General features: G+C 38.5%; 2 protein-coding genes across 3 annotated transcripts in view; one reads left to right on the forward strand and one right to left on the reverse strand.

The window, feature by feature from the left end:
• Positions 1-12: 12 nt before the first annotated feature.
• On the forward strand, positions 13-7261 carry LOC117289088 (cyclin-D1-binding protein 1 homolog). The gene is made up of 7 exons (XM_033770043.1): positions 13-90; positions 1308-1370; positions 1833-1994; positions 3407-3503; positions 4015-4162; positions 5659-5979; positions 6528-7261. The coding sequence occupies exons 1-7, from the start codon at positions 15-17 to the stop codon at positions 6696-6698; spliced, it is 1038 nt and encodes a 345-aa protein (XP_033625934.1). The 5' UTR covers positions 13-14; the 3' UTR covers positions 6699-7261.
• A 3645-nt stretch (positions 7262-10906) lies between these two features.
• Positions 10907-27523, reverse strand: part of LOC117289086 (ATP-binding cassette sub-family A member 3-like) — a 51095-nt gene continuing 34478 nt past the window's right edge. For both annotated transcript variants that reach the window (XM_033770034.1, XM_033770035.1), the window contains 16 exons: positions 27232-27354; positions 26889-27005; positions 25683-25856; positions 24916-25026; positions 23923-24089; positions 22915-23053; positions 22039-22101; positions 21370-21547; positions 19732-19835; positions 19280-19309; positions 17789-17946; positions 16667-16837; positions 15177-15269; positions 14155-14269; positions 13548-13673; positions 10907-12715 (listed from right to left, as the gene is read on the reverse strand). In XM_033770034.1, the coding sequence (XP_033625925.1) occupies positions 12596-12715; positions 13548-13673; positions 14155-14269; positions 15177-15269; positions 16667-16837; positions 17789-17946; positions 19280-19309; positions 19732-19835; positions 21370-21547; positions 22039-22101; positions 22915-23053; positions 23923-24089; positions 24916-25026; positions 25683-25856; positions 26889-27005; positions 27232-27354 (1989 nt within the window). In that variant the 3' untranslated portion in view covers positions 10907-12595. The remainder of the gene's footprint in view (positions 12716-13547; positions 13674-14154; positions 14270-15176; positions 15270-16666; positions 16838-17788; positions 17947-19279; positions 19310-19731; positions 19836-21369; positions 21548-22038; positions 22102-22914; positions 23054-23922; positions 24090-24915; positions 25027-25682; positions 25857-26888; positions 27006-27231; positions 27355-27523) is intronic.

Here is a 27523-nt window from a genome sequence, read left to right on the forward strand (position 1 = left end):
AGCTCGGTAACAACATGGCCTCTTCACAACTTGACAATATTTTTGAGACCTTTCTTGAAAATCTAGACCTAGTGGTCAGCAAACTAAAAGGTAATAATCTTGTAATATTTTCATTGGCTAACTTTCCGTATGGCGCCACCACCTTTTCACTAATTTTTACAAAAAGGGATATCTCATTGAGGTAAATTAGATACTATATTATTTCATATCGAATGAAAAAGTGGTGGCGCCATAATACGGAAACTTTTCCACGTAACCCTCCTGCCGTCCTGCCGACGGCAGGAGGGTTACGTTATCGCAACTACCCACCTTGTTGAGCTGTTAATGGCTCTGCTTTTAACATCGGTCTCATCACTGTCACTATTACAATGTAATGGTGACAGTGATGAGACCGATGTAATGGTGACAGTGATGTCACTATTACAATGTAATGGTGACAGTGATGAGACCGATGTAATGGTGACAGTGATGAGACCGATGTTAAAAGCGGAGCCATCAATCAACAGCTCAACAAGGTGGGCTACAAGGTGGGCTACTACTGCAGCTGCACAGACAGCATACGTCAAGCTTTGTTATAACGTGGAGCTGTATTGGTTATATTTAAGGTCATAACAATGTGTAGCCCTTGGAATAGGGTGGTAAACAAAATAAGGTCGACTCCCTTCACTTCTTCTTTCTTGACTTCCTTGCTTGGTTGGGTTGGGACCAGTACAGTCAGTAGTTGCGATCGATCGAGCCGGCTTAGTACATTATCACAACTAATTGGGACCTTGCTCATGTTCCTTGACCTTGTTGGGAGTCCAGCGTATTCAGGTAATACTAATAGTATAGGAAGATATGGGGATAGACAAGCTTCGAACTTGTTGGCGGAAAAATATTTGTAGCCTTTTTAAAGCCATTGGACACTTTCGGTAAACAGTATTGTCCAAGGCCCACACTTCGTGTATCACAACTTCTATATAAAATAACAAACCTGTGAAAATTTAGGCTCAATCGGTCATCGGAGTCGGGAGAAAATAACGGGAAAACCCACCCTTGTTTCCGCATGTTTTGCCGTGTCATGACATGTGTTTAAAATAAATCTGTAATTCTCGATATCGAGAATTGATATTGTTTTAATGTTTTCTCAAAAAGCAAAGCATTTCATGGAATAATATTTCAAAAGAGGTCTTTCACCATTACCTTCTGTAAACCCTGTAAGTTATTTGTAAATCTGTGAACTTTTTTTTTTTTCTGTTCCGAAAGTGTCCAATGGCTTTAAGTAGACTAGACAGAGTTTATATTTTTTCGATTTTGTTCCTACACAGAGGAAGACTCTCCACGACCAACATCATCAGATTTCAGTCTGGAAGAGTTTTGGAAGAAACTTGGTTTGTATATTTTTAAAGAACATCACCAGCTACATAGTTGCGATAACGTAACCCTCACCCGTAGCAGGCTACGCCGTCGGCAGGAGGGTTACGTAATTGCAACTAGTACATACATAGCGTGCCTTTGGCGATCAGTCTAGCGCACCCAAATCAAGTTGTGGGTTTGAATCTCTGTTCCTACACTTCATGCACTTGTGTCCTTGAACAAGACTTGTTCCCTGGCATTTTTGTCCCAACTTATGTATGACTTTGAGTCGTACACTTGAAAGTGGCTGAATGCTAGACCTTTTGAAAGATTTATATTTCTGGTTCTAGAGATAAATGGGTTTTAACCTTGCTGTAGCCTCACTTCTGCTATTCTACTCCTATCATTTACGTGAGTGGATACCCACAATGAAATTACTTGATATTCCTTCAAGTTTTGTTCGTGTACACTTAATTTTCCCTTTATTTTATTCTCAGGTGCTGTATTTGAGTCGGTTTCGGCAGAAGCAACCAAACTCGCACTGTGGTTCAGTAAACCACCACTGCCTAAACCGACAGAATGTCAGTCACTCATTGCCAGTGTGGAGATGTCCGCTATCGCTCTGGTGTCCGTATTTTATGGTCTGCCAAAAGAAAAAGGTAGGCCCTATGTGCGTAATTATATAAGGCTTATTAAATGCACCTTGGCTACAATTTAGCATTTTGTTAAAACAAAATCTAAAAAAGAATTGCAAAATGAAAAAAAAATAAAGGCTTTAAAAATATTGTATATGCTAGTTTTCATGATTCTGTTTACTTGTAGTATAATACTGTATTTTTGTGAACGTTATTGTCTTGTATCTTGGCCGAATAAATAATAATAATAATATTAATAATAATAATAATAACAATAATAATATTAAGATTGTGAGTAGGGCTTAAAAAGAGGAAGAACAAAATTGGTTCAAACTGAATTCAAACTTCGGGACAGTTCATCTTTAAAACCACTTGACCATAGAATTGCATGAACAAGGAATGTCGACATGTCTGACATGCTGGGGGTGTTTATGGCAACAATTAACCTAAGTAGACAATAAAAGAAGAAGACTACTTTACTTCCTTTATACTATTTTGGTAGCGATGGTTAAAGGCAGTGGACACTATTGGTAATTACTCAAAATAATTATTAGCATAAAACCTTTGTTGGTGACAAGTAATGGGGAGAGGTTGATGGTATAAAACATTGTGAGAAACGGCTCCCTCTGATGTGCCATAGTTTTTCGAGAAAAAAATCATTTTCCACGTATTTGATTTTGAGACCCCAGATTTAGAACTTGAGGTCTCAAAATCAACCATCTATTAAACGCACACAACTTCATGTGACAAGGGTGTTTTTTCTTCTGTTATTATCTCGCAAGTTCGATGACCAATTGAGCTCAAATTTTTACAGGTTTGTTATTTTGTGCATACGTTGAGATACATCAACTGTGAAGGCTAGTCTTTGACAAATACCAATAGTGTCCACTGCCTTTAACCGTTTGCTGTTTGTGCGAAATAACTCAATTCTCTAACTACATGCACTTATTCAATGCTCACTCACTGAACTCAGTATGTGGTCTGTCAGAACACAACTAGGCCTACATTGTACATCATGCACATAACACAATGCAATCTGTGAATTCTTGGCTCCAAGACAGCATCTCCCTGCTAACACGAAAAGAACGGTTGATCAGTCTATTTATATAGTCCATTCTTCCGGATGCAGGATTTTTTTCTCTCACAGTTTGATGAACTCACCTATACCATTGGTGGTAACCTATACCAAATTGTAAACCAGGGGTTTGGCCGTCCGTACAATATTCCCCCAGTTCATCAATCGCTGAACCAATCATCAACTTTTCTCAAATCCATGGGAAGCATGCAAGCTCAAGCTCGGTCCCAGTTGTGACACTTGTGTCCTTTCAAAGCAAGTTGCTTCTGTTGATCGGAAACACCAGAGCCCCAACATCTCTTAACTACCTGGCCATGACTTAAAAACAAGATTAATGAATATTATATAATTCTCTCATCAGGGTTAACACTTCGTAAAGGCACAAGGCAAACTGTCATTGGAGCCATAGAAGGAATACGAAGTCTGGCACATCAAATAAAACAAGACCACTACCAAAGGTAATCTTCTATAATGCATGATTCGATCCATCAGTCAATCAATGTTTTACCTACGAAGTAAATTGGGGGAGGGAGGGAGGGAAGAAAAGCATCTTGTGCATTCTTTTCCAGCAGTGGCGCAAGGTTGAAATTTGTTCAACTATTTTTTATTTTATTTTTCACTTCACAAGGCCTGTAAAACAAATTAAAAAAATAATTGAACAAATTTCAACCTTGCGCTACTGCTGGAAAAAAATGCACAAGATTGACACTGATTGTCATGGCCGGGTGTCGAACCCACACTCTGCTGTTGACAACACCCAGAGCTTGGTTGGGTCTGGTGACCTAAACCGCTCAGCCTCAGTGCGCCAAAGTTTAAAGTAAAGTCACCCTAAAATATGAAAAATGTAGTTATTATAAAACTGCTGACATATTCTACTTGTTTTCATTTAGAAGTGACTAGTGCATTTTGTTCTATTACTCTGAGAAGTGACTATCGTACTTTTGTTTTACTACTTTTGCGTCTTTGCAGTAGTGACAGTCAGTTGCGCTCAACAGGGAATGTATGGGAGCGTTGTGATGTATTCAAGACCCTGCCAAGGAACAACCAAGATGCAGTCTTAGTTGGGATGAGAGCAACAGGAGGATTGGTGAAGGATGCATTAGAGGAAATAGAAGAGGTGGGGATCAAACTATACACCAATTCAGGCGCGCACCCGGCGCGCTAGTGTTGAGCATGGCCGCCATTGCTGAGGTAACATGTGCCTAGTTTTGTGCACAGAGACATAAGGAAATCATGTTTCTTTTCTCTTTTTATGGAAATTTAATGTCTTTCTCGACAATCTATGCGATTTCTCTGACATGGCTGCATGATATGACAATTTACTACATTCTTGCTATTTCTTTTTTTAAATTAAGCTCAAAGGAAAATACTGAAATTCTGACAAAATCTCATTTTAGTGACTATTTCATGCAGTTTCCGAGTCTTTTCCCCCTATTTCACGTGATCTTCATTAGTATATCATGATCTCCTGTTAAGGAAAATGTGATAGTCGTTGAGGAAAACATTTCATGTCCACAAAGAGTGAAAAGAAACATGATTTCTTCATGTCTCTGTGCACAAAACTAAGCACATGTACACCTCAGCAATGGCGCACGGTGCTCAACACTCCGCACCTGAATTGGTGTATACTTCATTTAGGGTGTACAGCGGGGCTAGGGTAGGTATAGGATTGGTGATTGAATGATCTAGAAGTGGACAGGCTGACGCATCTATCAAGGGCCCAATTTCAAAGAGCTGTTTAAAGGCATTGGAAACTATTTGTTGTTACTCAAAATAATTGTTAGCATTGAAACTTAGTTGGTAACGAGCAATGAAGAGCTGTTGATGTGAGAAAAGGCTCCCTATGAAGTAACATAGCTTTTGAGAAAGAAGTAATTTCTCAGTAAGTATTTGAATTGATTTTGAGACCTCACACATGAGGTCTCGAAATCAAGCATCTGACAGCACACAACTTTGTGTGACAAGGGCGTTTTTTCTTCTATTATTATCTCGCAATACGACGACCAATCGAGTTCAAATTTTTGCAGGTTTGTTATTTTTTTGCATATGTTGAGATACACCATGTGAGCTTGACAATAACCAAAGGTGTCCAGTCTCTTTAAGCAGAAAACACTGCTTCAAAATTGTCCACCAAGCAGAAATGAGTGGCACGGTTGGCTTGTGCGTAAAGCGCTCGCCTCTCACCAAGGTGACCCCGGTTCGATTCCCGGTCGGGGCCATATGTGAGTTGAGTTGTGCGTTGGTTCTCTGCTGTGCCACGAGGGTTTTCCAGACTATCCGGTTTTCCTCCCTCAGGAAAAAATCAAACACTTTCGATCTTGGCTGTGCTCCGTGGTCATAATGGGTTGATGTGGCTGGCAGCTGAATGCGCCTTGCATGCCTGCTTCTCGAACACGTTGTAGCCGCGTCCTTCGCAATTCAGCTCTTAGCTGCGAGTAAGGACGATTAGCCCCCCAAATTATTATTATATAAAGTTATTATTTTAAAGTTGGGGTCTTTAAAAACATAGTCCTATTGCCTGAATCATTGTATAATTAGGGTCTTTTTGAACATTCTCCTATTGCCTGAATCTCGTTTTGGTGGTGTTCTCATTGCCTTCTTTTTATCGTTCAGCTTCAGGCAATGGACGGTGAATCACAAGGTGGTTGGGAAGACTTAGACAGGATCAGTGGTGAACCCTCTTCGGACTCGCAGGAATCTTGGAACCCCCAGGACAAAGCACTACTCCCTCCTTGCACAGGCCTAGTCAAGGCCTCCAGATCATGCATCAAGAAGGTATCCAGCACATTAAAAGCCAATGGCCAGTGGGAGGAAGCTGAATCCATTGCACAGCTGGATGACCTGGGGGAGATCAGTCAGCGGATCAGCCCTGCCGTTGACGAGATGGTCATGTGTCTTTATCCACCAATCAGACATGCCGATGTCAGACAGAATGTGAGTAGATGTTACTACTCGAAACCTGTTGGACTAGCGAGTCATTATGATATTAAATAGGAAATTGTTTAGGATTTGATCTGCCTCCAGCTACTAGGCAATCTTGATGGTCGAGTGATGAGACATCTGCTTTAAAAAGGCAAAGCCTGTGGGTACCAATCCCACCAAGTATTTTACCTGTGAATTTTTTCCACAGAACTCGGGAAAGAGTACTTGGGAAATTACTTAGTATACAGTGCTTTACACAGTGTAGGGGTAAAACCAAATTATTTTATTTTTATCCCTGATGCGAATTTAACATTTATTAAGCATGATATGATTGAGGCCTAGGATCATACTGAGGCTGGGGAGGCCACTGTTGCCCCTGCTCTTGGCCTTGGTGCCCTTGGTGCCCTTGGTCGTGCTATTGTCCATTGGTTTAAGCACTGGTACCCCTGGCCTTGGCACCCCATTTTCCGTCCTACACGGTCCTGACGCCTAGATGCCCCTGCTCCTTTCAATTGAAAACTGTGGTAACATTTATTAAAATTCCTTTTCCTCTTCCACAGGCAAACAAGCTAGCCGAGGTTTTATTACAACTCCTAAGCCGAGCCAAGACATCCCACATCACCAAAGATGAGGATAGCACATGGCTTACGTTCCTCAGTAAGGCCGTCGACCACAACCTAGAGAAGATCACCCAGCTGACGGCTGGACCAACGCCTGATGAGGTCACATAATCATTATATTTTACTCATTTCAGTGTAAATCTATTTGTGAATATTTTATATAAAAGATGGGAGAAAAAGTGATGAGTTGACATGTCCATCAGTGCTTGAGTTTAGGGGGGGGGAAAAAACACAGTACTTGTACATGAAACTCAAAATAAACACAGTACATATACGTGAAACTCAAATAGTTACTCGACCAGAAATAATATGTGAACAAGACCAGACCCAAGATGAGTAAAAAACTCAATGAATCCTAAAAAAAATGCATTTTTTATATGCTCTAAAGACAGATGTAAGAAAATATTTATCTCATCTGTTTTTGTGGGTGTTACACTGTGAGGTTTATGTTATTCAATTTAATAAAAAAAAACACAGGAACACCAGACTTGTCCAATCCTAAGTGTACCGGCCCCGACACTAAAACCACTAACCTTGGGCCTATGGTCCAGTGTAAAATTCGGGCCCAGATCCATCCCAAGAAAATCTGTGTGCACATCAATTAAAGGAATATTACAGAATTGGTAAGAAACAAAAATTGTGGAGTTCACAGATTGACATAAAACTTACACGGTCTAATGACGATGATAGAAGAAAACATCCCTTGAAATATTTCTGTCTGAAATTTCATATTTTGATGAGAAATAAATAACTAGTTTATTGCTCAGTGAGCATTTTATTTTTTGTTTGCAAAATTTGTAGTCGTTTTTTCACTATTCTCTCGTGACCCAGATGGCCAATCGATCTCAAGCAACTTGTTTGCGAGCAAAACTGATTCTGTAATGTTCCTTTAACTACTAGTTACAGGGAAACAATTATGGTAAAGTGTTTTGCTCAAGGACACAACTGTCATGACAAAGAATTAATAACGACATTTTGATGGTTAATAAGCCATCCAATGAGCTTCACCACTTGAGGACAACACGCCATGATATGACGTAGCCATGGACTAACATTAGAATAACCATTAATAAAAACATGAGCCAAGCATTTAAGTGAAAAAGTGCTTCTACATGTACATAAACTTTATTACTGAGGAATGTTATGTGCGTTACAAATAACATATACTATAAGTATTACAGATTGAGGCACTCAAGCTTCTAGATCAACACGATTGAATAAAACCCTAGATTTGTATTGACTTCATTTTTGTGATGAACAAGTGCAAGTACATGTATGAGTTCTACAGCTTTGATTACTTGCACACTTCCATCATTTGACCTTGGTAATGGCAGCCAGTGCAAGTAGTTTATTTATTAGTAAACATCGTAAGGAGTGTTTCTTAAAGGCACTGGACACCTTTAGTAATTGTCAACGACCAGTCTTCTCCCTTGGTGTATCTCAAAAAAAGAATAAAATAACAAGCCTGTGAAAATTTGAACTCAATTGGTCGCCTAAGTTATGACAGAATAATGAAAGGAAAAAACACACTTGATGCACAAGTTGCGTGCTTTCAGATGCTTGAATTCGAGACCTCAGCCTACGTGTCAAATTCAATTAAAATATTGGTTTAGTGTGAAATTAATTCTTCCTCAAAAACTAGGTTACTTCAGAGGAAGCCGTTTCTCACAATGTTTAAAAATTTTCAGAAATTTAAAAGGTACAGATCCTTTCTTTGTTTTGAGAGGTATAGAAAATCTATTCAGCCTTGTGTAAGAAATTGCACAAAAAGAAGCCTACCACTTATTTGTCCCTGATAATTAAAATTGTATAAAGTTAAAGGGTTACAAATCCTTAAATTGTTTCAAAGAGGTTTATAAAAATCTATCTAGCCTTGAAAGTGAAGTTGCACAAAAGAGGCTTTCCGCTTATTTGTCCCTGATAATTAATTAAAAATAGTAAGATTTATTACATGCAGTTTAAAGGCAGTGGACACTATTGGTAATTGTCAAAGACCAGTCTTCACAGTTGGTGTATCTCAACATATGCATGAAATAACAAACCTGTGGAAATTTGAGCTCAATCGGTCATCGCAGTTGCGAGATAATAATGAAAGACAAAACACCCTTGTCACACGAAGTTGTGTGCTTTCTGATGCTTGATTTCAAGACCTCAAATTCTAAACTTGAGGTCTCGAAATAAAACTCGTGGAAAATTACTTCTTTCTCGAAAACTACTTTACTTCAGAGGGAGCTGTTTCTCACAATGTTTTATACTATCAACCTCTCCCCATTACTTGTAATCAAGAAAGGTTTTATGACAATAATTATTTTGAGTAATTACCAATAGTGTCCACTGCCTTTAACCAGTTCAGTTTGGAATTAAAAACTCTTTTCCTGTAACCTTGCAGGATTATTTTCAGTGAAAAAGTAGCCATTCTAGCCATTAATAATTTGTATTGTACGATAAATAATACTTTGTATGAAATGCTCCTTTTTGAACGAAAACAATCCTGCATGGCTACATGAAAAGAGTTTTTAATCCAGAGATGAAATAACTAATGACAGTGCAGTATAATCTGTATATTGTACACAATTTTGGATGGTATGAGAAAGGAACAGGTGTCCAATAAAGGCACGAGGCACAAATCCATCTGTTTGTTGTTTGCCGTGCCTTTTTACTGTGGTCACCAAAGCATGACCCTAGTGACTCCATAAAACAGTCATCTGTGTTCATGCAGTCCACTATAGTATCTCCCAACACGTGTCCTGTTAACATGACCACCGCTAAACACGCACAGAAACTGGAAGGCCAGTTGATAAGCCCACCGCTGAGTGTTCAAAATAATTTTGTTTACTATTGAGTCTTCCAAAAACGAACTGATTAAAACTATATATTTTTGGTTTGCGGAAACACCATGTGTGTATCTACTTGCCAGGTGGAGTTTGTTCTTAGAGAACTGTCTTTCTTATTGTACTACCGCGGAGTAGATTGTTCGGGTGTTCGGGAGACAGTTCTCTAAGAACAAACTCCACCTAGCAAGTAGATACACATGGTGTTTCCCGCAAACCAAAAACATATGTATATGATGCCACAAATCCTATGTGGTTAACACTAGTTTCCAACATTTGTCTTCTCTAACGGCTATTTCTAATTTTGAACCAAAAAACATCTTAAACGAGGCACTTTTTATACATTCTTTTTAACCATACATAAATATATAAATATATACCACTGTAAAAGTCTGGTCGAAAATAAAATATGAAAGTTAATTGTTTGCACATCACTCTTGGATAAAATATATTAAAAATGGAAAACATTTTTTACCAAATGGAAAATTGTTCATATCATAGTGATTAATAAAATTAACAACAAGGAAAACTGACTGGGTAAATTGTTAAATGATTTTGGTTTGAACAAGGAAAATTGTACAATTAGCAGAAACCTGCGACCTACATAGTAATGTGTCGGTGCTCTACCAACTGAGCTCAACATCAACATCTCAAGGACACACATGACATCTCTCGATTCCAACATTCTCTCAAAACCCATCTCTTCAGATTAGCCTATGCATTGAGTGAAATTTTCTTCTTGTTCTTTGACCAGCGCCTTTGAATGTTTTACAGATTAAGTGCGCTTTAAAAGTGCTGTATTATTATTATTTTCTAGCCTATAATGGTTTACTTTTATTTATTGTATCACTACTGATTAAAAAGACACTTGCAGTAAACATACTGAACAATGGTCTCTAGTGTGCAATATGGTATTGATATGATAAAAACTGTAAACGATAAAATGCACATATGAACCCAAACCCCCAAGATAAAAGGGCAAATGACACAGAATTACACAAAAAGACAAACTTATCCCAATACTGTCCCTACACAGATCAGGAAAACATTGCACAACAGTTTTTAAAAAAAACATGGACAGCAAAAAATACAAGATATTGTTTTGTTGATAAAGATTAACCAGGGATGGAATAAGGCTGGTCTTGTAACAGTTAGTGCGACATACATGTAGATGACAACCGGTCGGAATTTCTTAAGTTATTATTGCTCCTAGGAGGTTGAATGTTGGATTTCAACAAAGCGTACCCACAATTAAGGCTCAGCATTTCAAGCCTGACAAAGACAGGTTGAATTTGAAGTGTCTGGCAGACAATCACTCAGGCATGCAACTGCCCGTTGAAAAAAAAGGAGGACAATTTTCAAAGGCACAACGCAAGTGCCGAGCGAGGCAGCCGTAACGCCATGGGACACGAGACCCACAATGGTACCCTAGAAAATGTTGAGGTTTATTATGCTCTAAGGTGCATGGTAAGCATATACTAGGCTTATTTTACATGATTGTAGTTGTACATTGCTGTTGCCAGGCATATACTAGGCTTAACAAAAATATATTTATATTATTTTAGCGCCGATCATCCTTTTTAAAACACGGAATTCCGCTGAAGAGTTGCACGCCTGTCACTGTATGGTTTAGAATTGACGACGTCACCGGAAAGAATAATGCGAAAAGCTTTCCTCTGCAGCCTCTCAAGGCACTCGCTTTGTGATTTTGTCAAACCACAAAACCACACAGGGGAGGCGATATTCCAGAGTGGGCCTGACATACTGTAAATAAATTGTAACGAGGTCAGCCAATGGGAGATTACAACATTTGAGCATTCGGAAAAGTTTCTTGTTTTTTTTTTACACATCACTTCCAACCCGCATGTTCCACTTCAGGTCTTCTTGAACAAGAATGCCGAAAAATGGTGCACAATAAATTTGTTTAATAACAGAGTCACCAATGTGACTTTGTGTGTTTACATATATATATATATACCTGTATATCTGAACATAAAGTACAATCACACACTCAAGTAAACTTTCAAATATTTTTCCACGATGAAGCCACACACATATAGTACAAAGATATTGGTTGAAAATATATCCCATACTTGTTAAATCTATTAAAAATATTCCTCAGTATTTAGTTCTTAAGAATGAAAGCACTAAAGTGAAATTTTACAAACTGTGATTACAACCAGCCATTTAAAATATAACTTTTGTTCCCATATCTATTTTGTAATACAATTTATTACAAATACATTAGAAATACGTTTAAAATGACAAAGTGTACATATTACATAAAGATAGTGCTGCATAAATCCTTACTATAGCCACTGGTTTTCAAGAGACCCAAAGTTCTTTAGAATTGTTCAAATTTGTACACGTAGTACGATACATCCAGTTGCTTGTTTGTACACGTAGTACAATACATCCAGTTGCTTGTTTGTACACGTAGTACGATACATCCAGTTGCTTGTTTGTACACGTAGTACGATACATCCAGTTGCTTGTTTGTACACGTAGTACGATACATCCAGTTGCTTGTTTGTACACGTAGTACGATACATCCAGTTGCTTGTTTGTACACGTAGTACGATACATCCAGTTGCTTGTTTGTACACGTAGTACGATACATCCAGTTGCTTGTTTGTACACGTAGTACGATACATCCAGTTGCTTGTTTGTACACGTAGTACGATAAATCCAGTTGCTTGTTTTCAATATACATGTACATGCTGTAATAATAAGTGTCACCCTGTTATAAAAGTTTCAGATGGGAAAACATTCCCAGTTGGCCATTACCCTGTTACAGTATAACTGAAAAAATATGGTCTTCATTTTTACTTTGATTTATAAATAGTTTAATATATCAAGGTGTGTTACTGAAATACCTTTATAATAATAATAAAAACAATAATAATAAAGAACACTTTTGTAGAGCGCTGGTATCCGCCTAAAGAAGCCGCAGGTGGCTCTTGAGAGCAAAAGACAAATTAGGATTAGGATTGTGCGAGTATGATGCTTGTTTGAACAGGTGACATTTTATACCATAATACCAATAACATTATTCTCAATCAGGCGAGTAGATATTTTTAATTGGGTCTTTCATAAACACCCAGTAATCACTGATATGTTTCACCCAGTTTTGTGAATATTCTGAATTGGGTGTGTTGAAGACACATTGCCATTACCCTAAGTAATGACGGCAGGCATGGGACCTGTAGTGGTGGAATTGTACGGCGCAGGAGGGCGCTGTTGACGTCCTTTACCGGACTCCTCAGAGTGTTGCTCCTTGGCAAAATTGATGAACACCTTGAGGACAAAAAAGCAAAAATTAATTACCTTAACTCAGAAACCTGAAGAAACCTGTACAAAAAGGGGGCTTGCAATGAACCAGAAACACTGAAGTAAGCCCCTAAACACTAAAACTAAATTTTCAGGTTTGTGTTGTTTCTCTAGCAGGTCCTGGCATTCTTTATAGAGGCATGGACATTATACAAATATAGCAAACCTAATTCAAGTTGTGGAGGACAAGCCATCACAATGTTGGTTCAAATCTCCATCCTGAAACTTGTGTCCTTAGTAGAAAAAGACACTTAACTGTATTTGCTGCTTGACAATGTCTACTTCAAATTTATGTACTTTGCAAATTTGTGATCTTTGCCAAGTACATGAAGTACAAGTAGCAGTTGAAGTTCTCTTCTTCCACGATAAGAGTTTGTAAATCTCTCACATGTACTACCTATCCTTGTTTGTGGACCCTACATGTCCCATCTGGTGCTGGCCACCAGCTAGGCCCGGGTTCGAACCCATACCCTGTGAATGACAGGACTTGAATATGGTGTACCACTAGAACACTCAGTCCAACACTCAACAGGGTAACCTTGTTGCAAGTACATGTAGCTTCTTAAAAAAAAAGTTTATAAAAGCCCAAACTGGACAGCAGTACGTTAATGTTATCAGGATAATGTTTATGAGAAAAAATGTTTGGATAGGAAAACATTTAGGACAGGTAAAACTTTACAACAGGAAAATGTTTAGAACTAGAAAATGTTCAGGACAAGAAATGTTTGGGACAGGAGTGCAACAAAATTTGCTAAATATTTGGAAAGGCAATGGGAGAACAGCAGAGAATAAGCCCTACCTGTTCTAGTGTAGTCTGACTAACGCTGTAGTCTTCAATGCCCAAGCCTTCACGGCTTTCTTCCAAGGTACCAAAGATGTAAGACCAGCTCAACTGCTCATTGTCTACTTGGTAATGGAGCAAGCTCTGCAAGGAGAAAACACACCCCCAATTTTTTTGTTTTAAGTACTTTTAACGACAAATCATTAACTCCAAGCACATTCATGATAACGGGCCTAATACATCGTTCATATATGAGCAATATGAATCTTGAACATACTAATAAAATTAAGCTAAACAAAATTTTATGAACAGTGATATTCCAATTTTCTAGTTTGGATTAGCCGACTCGCTGTTTGAGTACACTTTTGGTAACTTGATATGGGTATCTGGATATGGCCCCAACTTGATATTGGTCTTTTTTTTCCCTTTTTATTTTATTTTAAAAGTCAAATAAATAGTAACAACGATAATAAATAGTTTTGGGTTGAGCATTTATATCAACATGCAGGCGCTGTACCAACTGAGCCATCTTAGTTCCGCTCAACTTTTGTTTGTTCAACTGTAAATTAATATATAACTGTAAATCACAGTAGTCATAATATTTACAACTGCAAGTTTGACTTACCTGGTGCTCTTCAAGTAGGATGGAACCCGCAAAAACACTCTGAACAAAGTTCTTGACTACTTGGAGGTTAAAGGCAGGATCCACTTTGATCATCATGGTGTATCCAGTACCAAACCTGATAACAAAAAAGAAATCAAAAATCAAAATAGTAATGTAGAGGCAAAGTACATTATACAATTATTGCACGCTGTGATGGGGTCCAAGGCGTTTTGTACACCCGAGGGGGAAAATGGCACCCGACGCGAAGCTGTGCGTGCCATTTTCCCCCAAGGGTGTACAAAACCCATGGACCCCAATCACAGCGCGCAACAATTGTTTTGTTATACCTTGGTAACATTAATATTCCTCTTCTCGAAGTTCCGTTGTAATCTTCAAACATTATTATGACGGAGTTTTCATTGTATAATAGACGAACAAGAAACAATTCCCGACTGTTCCCTCGAACCCGGGGGTGTTTTGTACACAGCGCTGGAAATCGACCAACACTGGGAACGATCAAGGTGATGTACATGCACACCGGTGTACATGTACATCACTTTTCATGTTACCCGCCGCGCACGTGCACCGTGCATCCTTAGCCATGGTACATGCGTTTTTGTTGCACGTCACGTAATTGGTTCTCTTGGAACCCTTTGATTGCTTTAATACTATATAAATGCAGATGCACACAACAAAAAACTACAAGTGACAAATTCAGAGCGGTTATGTACACCAAGTCAAAATAATCCACAATTGGAATACACAATCTCAAAACTGTTACTGACGGTAACGCTTCTCTCATTCCAATTTTGGAGAATAAAAACTGACAGACAAGATAAACACTCACAGAAAACTACCAACAGAAGTAAGCATCTGCATTTCCAATGATATTTCTTTTAACTGTAATTCAAAAAATCCTGAACAATTTGTGCCCCCTTTCACAATACTCGTAAACAAAATCATCAAAGAGAATTCACTGTTATGATAAATTGCTAAAAAGCAGGTATCCCGATCAACAGCCCTGTCTACCCATTGGTCCTTACCTGCTCTTTAGATGCTGGGTGCTACCCAGGCATTTGAACTGCCCATTCACCATGATGGCAAGCCTAGTACACAGCGCCTCACACTCTTCCATACTGCAAACAAAAATATCACATCGGACTGTAAATCGCAATAATAGAGAACAGTTATACAGCATGCTTGATGTAAAACGTGGGGTGTCTTTTTATATCCTCTATTTTTTGCACTTAAAGACACTGGACACTATTGGTAATTGTCAAAGACCAGTCTTCTCACTTGGTGTATCTCAACCTGTGAAAATTCTAGCTCAATTGATCATCGACATTGCGAGATAATAAAGAAAGAAAAAACACCCTTGTCACACGAAGTTGTGTGCTTTTCGATCCAGACCTCTAATTCTAAATCTGAAGTCTCAAAATCAAATCCGTGGAAATTTACATCTTTCTTGAAAACTATTGCACTTCAGAGGGAGCCGTTTCTCACAATGTTTTATACTATCAACCTCTCCCCATTACTTGTTACAAAGTAAGTTTTTATGCTAACAATTATTTTGAGTAATTATAAATAGTGTCCATTGCCTTTAAATCTTTCTGGTAATGAAACTAAGAGACCCTACTAAGTGACTCAGCCATGTGACCCGTAGGCCTGAAGATTCTCAAAGATGAAGAAATGCTCAGTTATAAATGTGGGAGGAAAACCCCAAATAGGCAAACCCACAAAACCGCACCCAGCAACACTACGCTTACCAGATAAGAAACCAGACAAAATAAAATGTAACCATTTTTGACTGGTATCCTGCACATTTTTGCTATAAGCAGAAACCTGGGGTCTGTTCCACTCGCGCAAACGTTGCCAACAGTTGCGCACGTTCGCCAACAATTTCCAGTGTAACGAGTTGTGTGCTGCCACCGTTGGCGAACGTTGGCAACTTTAGGCGAACATAATTCTGAGGTGTTGGCGAGTGGTTTTTAAAATGGCGGACAAGCATACAGTATTATTTTTATGTCACAAACATAATAACATTGTATTTTCGGTGATTTATAATAAAGATTTAAAGTAACAAAGTTAATTAGTTGAAGAAATGATGTAGAAAAGAGGACTACATACAGCATTCAGGGCGCCGTCATATTGACATCGCGTAATGCGCACCGATCGTTTCAAAGATAAAAACGTTTGCGCGAACAGTTGCGAGTCATTTGCGCGAGTGGAACGCACCCCAATTCATGAATATTTTCTGCTTTAATAAGCAACTCCATGAAATGGACAAAAACCACATTATTTCCCATTCCTGTTTGTTAGTTCATTTTAGAACTGCCTCATAGCCACCGGGCTAGCTCTGTGGTCTAGTGGAAGACATCTGCTCTAGCAATGCAAAGGTGGTGGGTTTGTTTCCCACCCGGGTGATTTGCCTGTGGATTTTTTTTAACAGAACTCAGGAAAGTACATGTATACAGTGATTAATACACATCAGTAAAAACAGTTTGTCTTATTTAAAAGTTTGCAACTGTTTTACCTGTGTGATGTGAGGACGATAGAGCGTCCGTCTTTCATGACCTGAGTCAGAGCATTCCAAAGATGACGTCTTGCCTTGGGATCCATTCCTGATGTGGGCTCATCAAGAAGAACGATGGGTGGGCTTCCTACCAGAGCCGTGGCTGTGTTCAACTTACGCTTATTCCCTCCACTTAAGAAAAAAAACAAAATCAAATATTTGATTTTTTTTATTTTCTTTTTGGAAAAAGTATCATTTGCTTATTGGCCGAGTAAAATTACTTTTGATCCACAACACACTATCATATCAGTGTTTCAACAAATTTGTCAGTCTTGGTTCAAAGATTAAACTACAAGAAAATAATTTTTGAGGCATTGCATTTCATCGTGTATATATCTTAGCTGTGAAGATAGTTTTTGAGAACCTGTCTTTGCTATATATCTTAGAATCGCGTGGCTAATTTGGATTTCGAGACGCTACTTAAGTTCTAAAAAAAAGCTGTCTTGGGGGGGATTAAGAATATTATTTGTTTTTACCTTAACATTGGTGTGTAAGGGTATATGTACTTTTTCCTAACAAAAAACACATTGTCCACAGATTTACATTAAACTTACACAGTTTGAAGATTATGATAGTAGAAAGCTTCCCTGGAAACTTTACTTACTGAGGTGCTGTAGTTTTTGAGAAATGAGTAAAAGTAATAATTTTCGTCTCAGTTTTAGCATGTAAAAACGTATTAACCAGTTTATGCTATGGTTTTGGTGTAATATCATAACTGGTTAAGGGGATTTTACATGCTAAAATAATTTTGGTCTCATGAGACCAAAATTATTTTGTGACTTGTTTTACTCATTTCTCAAAAACTACAAAACCTTAGTTAGTAATATTTGAAGGGAAGCTTTTCCACTATCATTATCTTCAAACCCTGTAAGTTTAATGTAAATCTGTGGACATTTTAAAAAAGTACCCAAACTCGGGGAAAGTGCTGAGTATACATATAAACTGCTTAATACACAACGGTTTAAGGGTAAAACATCTATATTCATAATCCCCGATCAGAAACAAAATCTATTAAATCTATTAACATCTAATGAAACCTTGAAAATAAATAAGAAACACAAGATTCAAAACGAGATGACCTACCTGTAGGTGCCACAGAGCTTATCTGCCCACTTATCCAGATTAAGATGAGTGATGGTACTCTTGACTACAGCTTGGATATTGTGTCTAGGGATACCTCTCAGTCTAGCGAATAGCATCAGAAGCTCACGACCGGTCAGTTGGTCAATCAACGCATCAAACTGCATTCAAACATAAATATAAATTGGTGGCATGCTTTGGACAAGGGCTTTCACAGCCACAACAAAAAAAATTCCAAAAACACCATAATTTTTCTAAAATTTCACAAAAACTGTTTGGAAATGCAATAGATGATTTATTTCCTTAGAGTGTGCAATATAAGCGTGACGCAGGTCACGTTACAACGGTCACAACACAACCATCTCTGCCCTAGCAGCTCCCCGATTGGTCCCAATTTCGAGACTGGGGCCAGCTAAAGCCTGGCTCAAACTTCACGCGAAAGAGAAGCAAATTTTCTCGCGTCACAATTGGAGAAAGGGGGTGTACCAATTACACCAAATAATTACGTCACCAAATAATACCTTGCAATCGCTTTCGCATGAAGTATGAATCAGGCTTTAAAAAATGAGCCCTAGTTATAAGGCCACATACAATTTAAAAAATTTGATTGCCCTTCTTTTTTTTTGCAGATGGGGAGGGAGTGAGTTTTTTTTGTTTTTTTTAATAAGTTTTGTTGACATGCCAAATATGAAATCCAGAATAAAGAATCATCACAATCACTATAAAACAGATGGTTTTTGTTTTTTTGATGTTTTCAATAGTTTTGTCAAACAAATTCAACTCCTAGGTGACATTTTCTGTAATCTTTTTTCAAACAACTAAGCACAGTGTAGCCCAAGTAAGTATTTGAAGAATTGTTCTTTCTTTGCCAACATGAATAAAAACCTTCTTTAAACATCTATTCAAACCTGTACATTTTGAAAACAAATATCAGCTGACAAATCTGGGCAGTAAAAGTTCAAAGAGAAATCCAGCCATGGTAAAAATATAGGATCACAATGTCAGACCATGACCTCAGCACCAGTCCTTGACACTACTGCACAACATTTCTGCCACGCCTAGTATCCTGCTTTTTCAACCATTTGATCGAAAATATCATTGAAAAGGTTGTTTTTTATGATTTAAAAAAGAAAAAAAGGGGGGGTCGGGGGTTTTTGAACGGTCTGGCGGGGAGGATCAACAACTTTTTTTATTTTATGTGGCCTAACATATTTGTATTGGTGTGCTGCAGACTCATGACCTCAATTGACCTTTGTGCAATGTCATTCCGAATCTGGATGAGAGCTGTCTTGGTTGAGGACTTCAGTTAGTTGTTGATGTCAATATGTTCCAAGGAGAGGATTGCAGCTGCAATTTTCAGCAGACGCTATTAATATGAGACACTACTTGCTAGAAGTACATGTACAACGTAGGGTTCAGTTATATGTGCAGTACAAACAAGGATGAACACAAAATCTAACACTTTTACAGAAGGGAAAAAAGAACCAAACTCACCTGAGGACAGTATCCCATTTTCTGTTGAGCCTATAATAAAGCAGAAGAGACAGACCAAACATTATGTTAATACAGTGTGTGGAGTCGATTACTTTTGCACAGAGACTCGCAGGGACTTCCTACTGTTTTTCTATTGTTCACTTTTTTAAAGAATCGCATTGTGGAAACCCAGTTTAACAAAGCAAAATTTTATAGGGACCTTTGTTCCATTTTGTTATAAGTCCCTGCGTACAACTCTGGGTATGCTTTCCCATGTAATTGACTTCAACTCAATGGGACATTTTTTAGACATACATGTAACTTTTTTTTTGCGGCTCTGAGCATGCGGGTAGGTCTGAGCATGCACACTACTGGCGAGAACTGCCAAGGACCTTTAAAAGAAGCCTCTTAAAGAAGTAATATAATCAAGAATTCGTTCAGATTCTAGATAATAAGTAACATTTCAAACAAACCTTTCTACGGTCAGCTTGGATGCTGTATCCTTCCATGTACGTCTTACCAGCCGTAATACTCAAATCACCAGTCAGCATACCAAAGCTGGTTGTTTTACCAGCACCTGTGAAACAAATTCACAAACAATTAACCAATGTCCTCTCACATACACATGTACATGTACATCACATGGCTTTGCTTGAAGTTGATGCTTATTACTAGTGTAACCAAAGCCACCCACTCCTACAATGTAGCACGAGGGCAGGCATACATGTACCAATCTTATTAGAGTCCATACATTTCTACGTTAATGCAGGCGTCAATTTGAAGCGTGGACCGACCCTCCTCATGCATCACCTTTCTTCACCTGAGCCAATTATGTATAGGGTCAGGATTTCACCACCACTTCACTCTATAAGCAAATGTGTTAGTCCAAGCTTCACCCTTTGAATTATTTCCATAGGTGAAGCTTCACTTTTTCAGTTTTCGCCAGGTCTGACGCTTCACCACTGTTTCACCATATTAATAATATCATCGGCTTACCGTTCGGTTATTGTTGCACTGTCACTGTCAAGGCCGAGTTATAGTCGGTCGCGCGATGGTCGGGCGTCGGAAATCTTGACACGCGATCATAAAGACACACGGTTTTTAGGCCTCAGTCTTAGGATTGCGCGCAAGACGACCATCGCGCGACCATCGCGCGACCGACTATAAACCGGCCTTCAGCCATGTCAAAACCACCATGCAACACACATTATTATATACATAGGACGTGTCCGAATTGGCGACTTCTGCTACAGCTACGGCTAGGGCACGCGCGTCTGCCTATTCTTCAACACTGACAGAGGCGCTGATCTAGCCGTAGCTGTAGGCAAAGTTGCCAATTCGGACACATCCATACACGTTCGCGATCGCTAGCCTGAACATCTGACGTCTTTCCTTGCTGATAAGGTATAGACAGGGGACCAGTCTAGTTCGCCTCGTTGCTAACTTTTGCTAACGTTGGCGGCGCGCACAGCTCGTTCCACTCGAAATGAGATCGGTAGCAAACGTGCGCAAACTTGGCAACGTTTTCACAAGTGGAACGCACCACAGGATGCAGTTTGCAAGGTGGTGCGGCGCGCGATGTTAGAATGTGTGTATTTGTGTGGGCAAACTTCAGTTCAAAAATTGCGCGCATGCAAATTCCAAGTTGGCTTGCGCGAATTTCAAAACAGGCCATCTTCAAAGATTGCATCACAATTACAGTTGTTTGAAACGCCACGACTTCGACATACTTTCGGCCGATGCCGTGGATTCGATGTCACATCACCAAACACAAATAAGGCTTGTCAACGCTTCACCCTTTTCATTACCTTTATAGGTAACACTTCACCCAATTATTAAAAAAGAACGTTACGGCTTCACTATAACAACAAATTATTGACCTCAGGCTTCGGCATCGAAACGGCGTCGATATTTTGCGACCTCTGAGGAGGGTCGGTCCACGCTTCAAATTGACGCCTGCATAAGTTAACAGAGAGTGAACACCATACAGTTACAATGCTGCAACTTTAGTCATTTCTTGCTTAGTCAAGGAAATTTGCTAAGCAGAGTTTTTCTGCTAAACAGCTTTATGAAACTGGGCCCTGATGAAAAATTGTCCTGATGTGTCTTACCATTCACACCCAGCAGGCCGAAGCATTCTCCTTTGGGTATAGCCAGGTTGAGCTGGTCCACAGCGGGGGAGGGTTTGCTTCGATACGTCTTGGAGAGGTTCTTAAGAATGACAGCATAGTCACCTTCCCTATGATTCAAATCTTCCACTTTCTTCCTCTCAGCGGCAACATCAATATCCTGCAAGTGAAAATAGTCCTGCCATTAAAACTGCAAAAGATCCTTTACTGACTAATCAAGGCTTTGAAAAGTGAGGGGTCAATGTAAATTCAGTTTACCTGCATTTATCAACTTAATTTTGTGATTTGTGCTTTCAGAATTTGTCTTGCTGGTGCGGCCACCGAGTAGATTTCAGACTTCGGAAAACTACTTAGTTCTGAAAGAACTCTCCAGCTTATTAATTTACAAAAGGGCTACAAGGTCAACTTTAGATTTGTGATCCACTAAATTTCCAATATGACAGTCTTATATTGTATATAAGAGGGACAAGATACCTCGGGTTTAAATAGTGTAAAATGCTACTGTGTCTAATACCCTTCAAATGTAATTTTGTTTACAATCCAAAACATTCCATATTTCAAATATGGTCTGTGCACTTTTGTACAGAGGACTCATATCAAGTTTATATTGACCTTAAGGTAATTGTTGTTTAGTATGGTTTAATATCTTACCTCTGGAGCCGAGCTATGATGCTTCAGATACTTAGCCGAGCGAGATGGAATGAAGAATTGCATCTGAAGAGAGAACAAAAAAATTTAAAAGCAGTGAAAAATAATCCGTGACACATGTTTATAAATACCAGTAAACAGGGTGTTTAAAAAAAAGTATACATTTATAAAAATGTATCTCTATTGTATTTTTTAGAAGTTTACAACAATTTCGCTCTAAGAATTGGTGGACCAAGGTCATAGCTTTTTAATTTCTACCAAATCCATGAGTGAGCACTAGCTAATTACTTTTGTCAGATTTTAATTGGCTTGCACTCAAAAGTAAAAGGATTTTATCAGTATACTTTTTTTAAACACCCTGTATAGATAGTTATAGACAACTTCGGTTTAGGCATTGACCTCCATCAAGAATGTCACGATGCAGCCAAGTGGTACACAACAACCAATCAGGTTGATAAAACTCCGGCGTGTCACACAGGATATTTTTGCACAGTGCAAAGTTTTGCACTAAAACATCAATTAATATTACCCCCAGAGTAACGTCAAGTGGGAACTATCTATACAGTTAATGCTCCTTTAAATGTTTTGTTTCCTTGGCTAGTCATTAGGTTGTTTTCATATTGGTATTCGCTTATTTGTTTCCCTCCCCTTGTTAGACGCTCTGCTCTTTGTTTAGCGCCTAATGTATAATTCGTCTTCTTATCATTATCATTTTTTATTATTATTATTATTATTAATACTAATGTGACAAGAGATCAATTTTGATTGCAGAAATTGGAATAAGCATTTATGGAGGAAGGGTATAAAATTGGTCTTCCCAAAAAACAAAATAAAATTTAAAAATAATAAAAAGTTGTACATTCAAAATAAAAGTCTAACCTCTACGAGAAGAGTGAGGGCAAAATAAATGATTCCTTCCATAGCTAGGTAGAAGCAATGCTGCCCAACGCCAGGCTGATCCCAATCCAGGTTGTTATCAAAATAGGTCACATTGATAGCCTTACAGAACTCCATATCCCTGTGGAAATAGAATGGCAAAGATTATAATGAAGTAAGATGAGCCCGAGAGATGGATCATTTGAAAATGGAGACAAAAATCCCACTCTTTAAATCTGCTAAATAGTTAATGTCACACTGTTTCCGAAAGTTGTTGTTGGCGTCAAATTATACAGAACTTCGGGGGAGAAAAACTGAAAGATTGGTATTTCATGTTCAAAACGTATAACCATGTCAGGTACTCAAGGAGTAAACAACAGCAAGCCACCAACCCATGGTCATTATCCCACAGTAAAGACTGACTCCTCACACTATTACTGCCTCATCTTCAAAAAACTCCTCCAAACATTTCAATGCAGTCGAGGAAGAGGTCCAACCTACTTGAAAGATCAACTCACCCCATACAAGAAACCTCCGTTCATTAAACAAAGACACCCTTGTCATTAAAAACATTGCATTCAAAACATATGTGACCTGTCACGAGAAATGAGCTGAAAGTCGCACTGTACCATTTCCCATTACAGCCGGTCGAAGTGAAATCTTTCTCAATAGATAAGTGAGAACTCTCTTGTTTCCACAAGCTCTGTTGGTTTGGAGGATTATTATTACCCCCAAGTGTTATATACCACTGGAAAGCTCTTGATCTGCAGAATTCAGAAAATACCAATAGCTACAATAGCTAATTTTTTTTAAATGTTGACTTTCAGCTCATTTTGTGGTGACAGGTCACATATGGTGAACATAGCTTTCACTTTGCTGCACCTAATTTATGAAACAATCTCCCTCTACACATCAAACAAGCTACCACCAACTCACATTTTGCGCTTAGAGACTTTCCTCTGAAGTGCATGTAAATACAGTTTTTTTTTATATTAATCTACAATGACTTACAAGTCTGAAGCAGTACAGGTGGACCTTATAGCGACATTGGTTGCTAGTTGAATGAGTCCTCTTGCTAAGCAATGAGTGGGTAAAGCCATGAATACATGATCCACGATCAACACCTCATCTTCGTAGGTCCCTATGATCTCAAGGACAAACACTGTGATGATGGTACCCTGTGGGGTAAAGAGATTTGGATAGGATTTATAGATGGATTAAGAATGGGATCAACGAAATGAGACTGCAAGGATAAGTGCTGTTATTGAATGTCATGGATATATGAAAATGGGTAGGGGCCAATTTAGTCTGGATCCTAGGTTCGATTTCACAAAGAGTCAACACTAGTCTTAACTCTAGTCTTAACTCTACTAGTCTTATCTCGAGTTAGAACAAGTTACTTGTTTTAATTTGGGACTAGCCATACGTTTTTAATATCTCCTAGCTAGGACTAGTCCTAACTTAGTCCTAACTCTTTTTCGAAATTGACCCCTGGAATCTTCCAGATGTTACAATTCAGGAGGTTAACAGACTCTGTGCATCATCGCCAGAAATACAAAACTACAGGTTGAGACACAATGTGGACTTTTTAGTTTTCTCTTTGGTGATTCATTGATTCATTCAAGTCAACATTTATTTCATACTTCTCTTCTCAAAACATAACATATTTTTATACGCATAAAATATTACATAGATAAGCAAAATAATCAAGCAAAGAAACTGGAGAGCAAAATAGTTCATCTAGTGTGTATGTAGACCCAAAATAAATAGAGTATGAGGCTGTCAGGGTAAGCATAGGCTTGAAGAAGACAGCCAAGACAGACAAAATACAAACATGGGGACAAAACAAACAGTAACGAAAAACAAAACAACATTGATTGCTTTATTTCCTTCAAGAAAATTACTTTTGAGAAAATCATGCAAAATCATATCAAATAAAAGTTAATTCTTTACCAGACTTTTGAGTGGGGAAAAATATGACCGAGGAACATTTTTTTTTCTTACCAAGCCCAAGATTGACAGGAGTGTGACTGTCACGGCGTATGCAGTGACGGGAGTCTTGAACAAGTATGAGAGCAGGTAGACAAATGGAACCGCTGCCCAACCAAATAACAGCTGCAATAAGAGAAAAACAAATCACAGTTTAATAATAGGACTGTGTGTCTCACAACAAAACTAAACACTTTTGAAACGGCTGCCGAATAAAAATACATGATTCTGGGGGGAAAGGTTTAGATGTTTGGATAGCTTTTGGAATCAACTTTCATATGACACCAAAAAGCTTTCTTTAAAAATGGGAAAAATAGCAGCTGTTTTTCTTAAAGGATCTGGGTAATTTTTGTAAGACAAAACACAATGTCTACAGATTCACATAAAACGTACACCGATTGGAGATAATGATAGTTAAAAGTCTTCCTTAAAATATCAGAATTACCAATCAGAATGGATAAACTACCTTAGGTATTTATGAATGGGGTGAGGCATGATGTCTATAGACCCCCTGTATAATGCAGAACGCACTCAAAGCAATGTGCATTTACCATTTCTGCTTTTTTGGGAGTCGATTCCTTTATGCACATTTATTGACGGACAGGATGGGTGCGTCAAAATCAATGTAGGAGTTTTAACTACAGGGACAAAGGACAGAACAAAAGATGTTTCCATAGGGATGCAAAAAAACAGAATAGGTGGGTTGCAAATTGTGCAGGTGGTCTGTATCATTTACAGTTTCAATAAGACTAAAAGCCGTGGCAAAAAGCAAAGACACTCACCAAAATAATTGCCACCGTGCCGAGATTTTCTCCACTAAACGCTGCCACGTTAAAGGCAGCAAAGACAATGAGTATGACAATGTAGACGAGGAAATAGTTAATGGAGTCCCAGCAGAGGTTGGCTACCCAGTAGGTGAAGCCATCCAACCCTCCGACCATCTGAAGATGCTTGGCCTGCGAGTGTGAAAACAGGTCATTAATAAGATGGGTTTTGAGGCATTGTACGGTGAGGTATCAATATATTTAGTTTACATCAACACAATTTGCATAACTTGATGTAGACTTCTGAACTCTGGAGACAAAACACAGTAGTCCTGAAAATAACTGTCATATTTATTGGCTACAATCAGGGAAAGCAGGAATTCGGCTGGGACTTCAACAGGGATATGTCAGTCTCCTGGCGATGACTAGAACAAGTTTGTCGAAATGTTGAGAACATTTAAGAATTCACTCCGTAGCATTGAAATTAATAACAAGTCCCCTCAGTCGACTAAGGCCAAATAAAAAAAAATACCAGTTGATCGTTTCCCGACCCGCATCCTTTTTTGGGGCTGCATCCTTTTTTTAACTTTTTGTTATTTTTAGATTTTTGTGGGGGGGGGGGGAAGACTGGCCTATTAGCTTTTTCTGAATCTAACGTGATGCTCTCGAACATTGCCTACCAGCAAATCTTTTTACACATCCGACCCTGTTAAAAAATACTAACAGTTTTAACACAGGTCCTCATGCAACAAATAGGCGTAAAATAAGCTTGCAATGGGTTCAAACTGAAGAATTGGTGGCCTGTTTGAATTGAAATACTAAGCGGCCATCTTGACAAAAAATAGCAAATAGTAAATAGTAAGGCCCTCATCCTCCTCTTTTCTGAAAAATACGGACGATCAACTGGTATTTTTATTTTATTTGGCCTAAGCAAAAGTAGTAGTACTGGCAAAATGTCTACCTCCTGCCCAGGTAGCACTTCATTATCAGGACAGTTCATTTCAGAACTAAGTATATAGTGTCCAGAATTCTGAAATCTCTATATGGTAGTAGATTAAATAGCAAGACAAGTTCTCAACAAACGAATCTATGTATTCTTTTATTACGACCATGCAAAGTCCAAATCCCACAATAGCGTTTGAACTTGCCTTTGAGAAAATCACTGGTTTTAAAATGCTACAACAAATCTTAGTCAACACGATAAGCTTATCATCTGTTACTGACCTTGCTTTGTTTCTCAGTGACGATGAAATGGATGAAGCTGGCCGATAAGAAGGACATACCGTACAGGATCAGCAGAGATAAGGAAAAGGTGTCTGTACTTTCTGCAGCATTCTCAACCTGCAAGAGAAAGAAAAAGTTGGGATGTAACTTAATGAACTGCAGTAAAATGGCGTCCATAAAGGAACATCCCAAATAGCCTTCAACAGCACAATTGTGACACCCAAAGCCAACATAAGATTGTCAGGTTAGCGTAGTGGTTTATTTCCTCGCCTTCAATCTAGCTAGCGACCAAGCCTTATGCGTGCGTACCGACTATGGATTCACAATAGCCAACTGTCCTTACCTGATTAACAGCACTATTCGGCAGTGGATGATTGATGGTTGTTATACTGTACGTTTCATTGGTGAAGTACTTCAGCACAATGTTGGACATGGCATTCAGAACTTCACTGGAAGTATGGTAAGCCTACAGGGGGAAAAAAGGATCAGTTATGAATACCAGCTTGAACACAAATTGCAACAAATAATCTTTGCTAAAACTCTTTTAACAAGTGTTAAATCAATGAAGAAATTGAGTTAAACACAAATGAAACCGTTTGTAAATTGAAGTATATAAAAAAGTAAATCTGAACATC

Source organism: Asterias rubens, chromosome 4 (genome assembly GCF_902459465.1).
Source record: "Asterias rubens chromosome 4, eAstRub1.3, whole genome shotgun sequence".
Lineage (NCBI taxonomy): Eukaryota > Metazoa > Echinodermata > Asteroidea > Forcipulatida > Asteriidae > Asterias > Asterias rubens.

Coding starts and splice junctions, on each gene's coding strand:
- LOC117289088 (XM_033770043.1), top strand. CDS start 15: ATGGCCTCTTCACAACTTGACAATATTTTTGAGACCTTTCTTGAAAAT. Junction 1,371..1,832: donor AGAGTTTTGGAAGAAACTTG/GTTTGTATATTT, acceptor TTTTATTCTCAG/GTGCTGTATTTGAGTCGGTT. Junction 5,980..6,527: donor ATGCCGATGTCAGACAGAAT/GTGAGTAGATGT, acceptor CCTCTTCCACAG/GCAAACAAGCTAGCCGAGGT.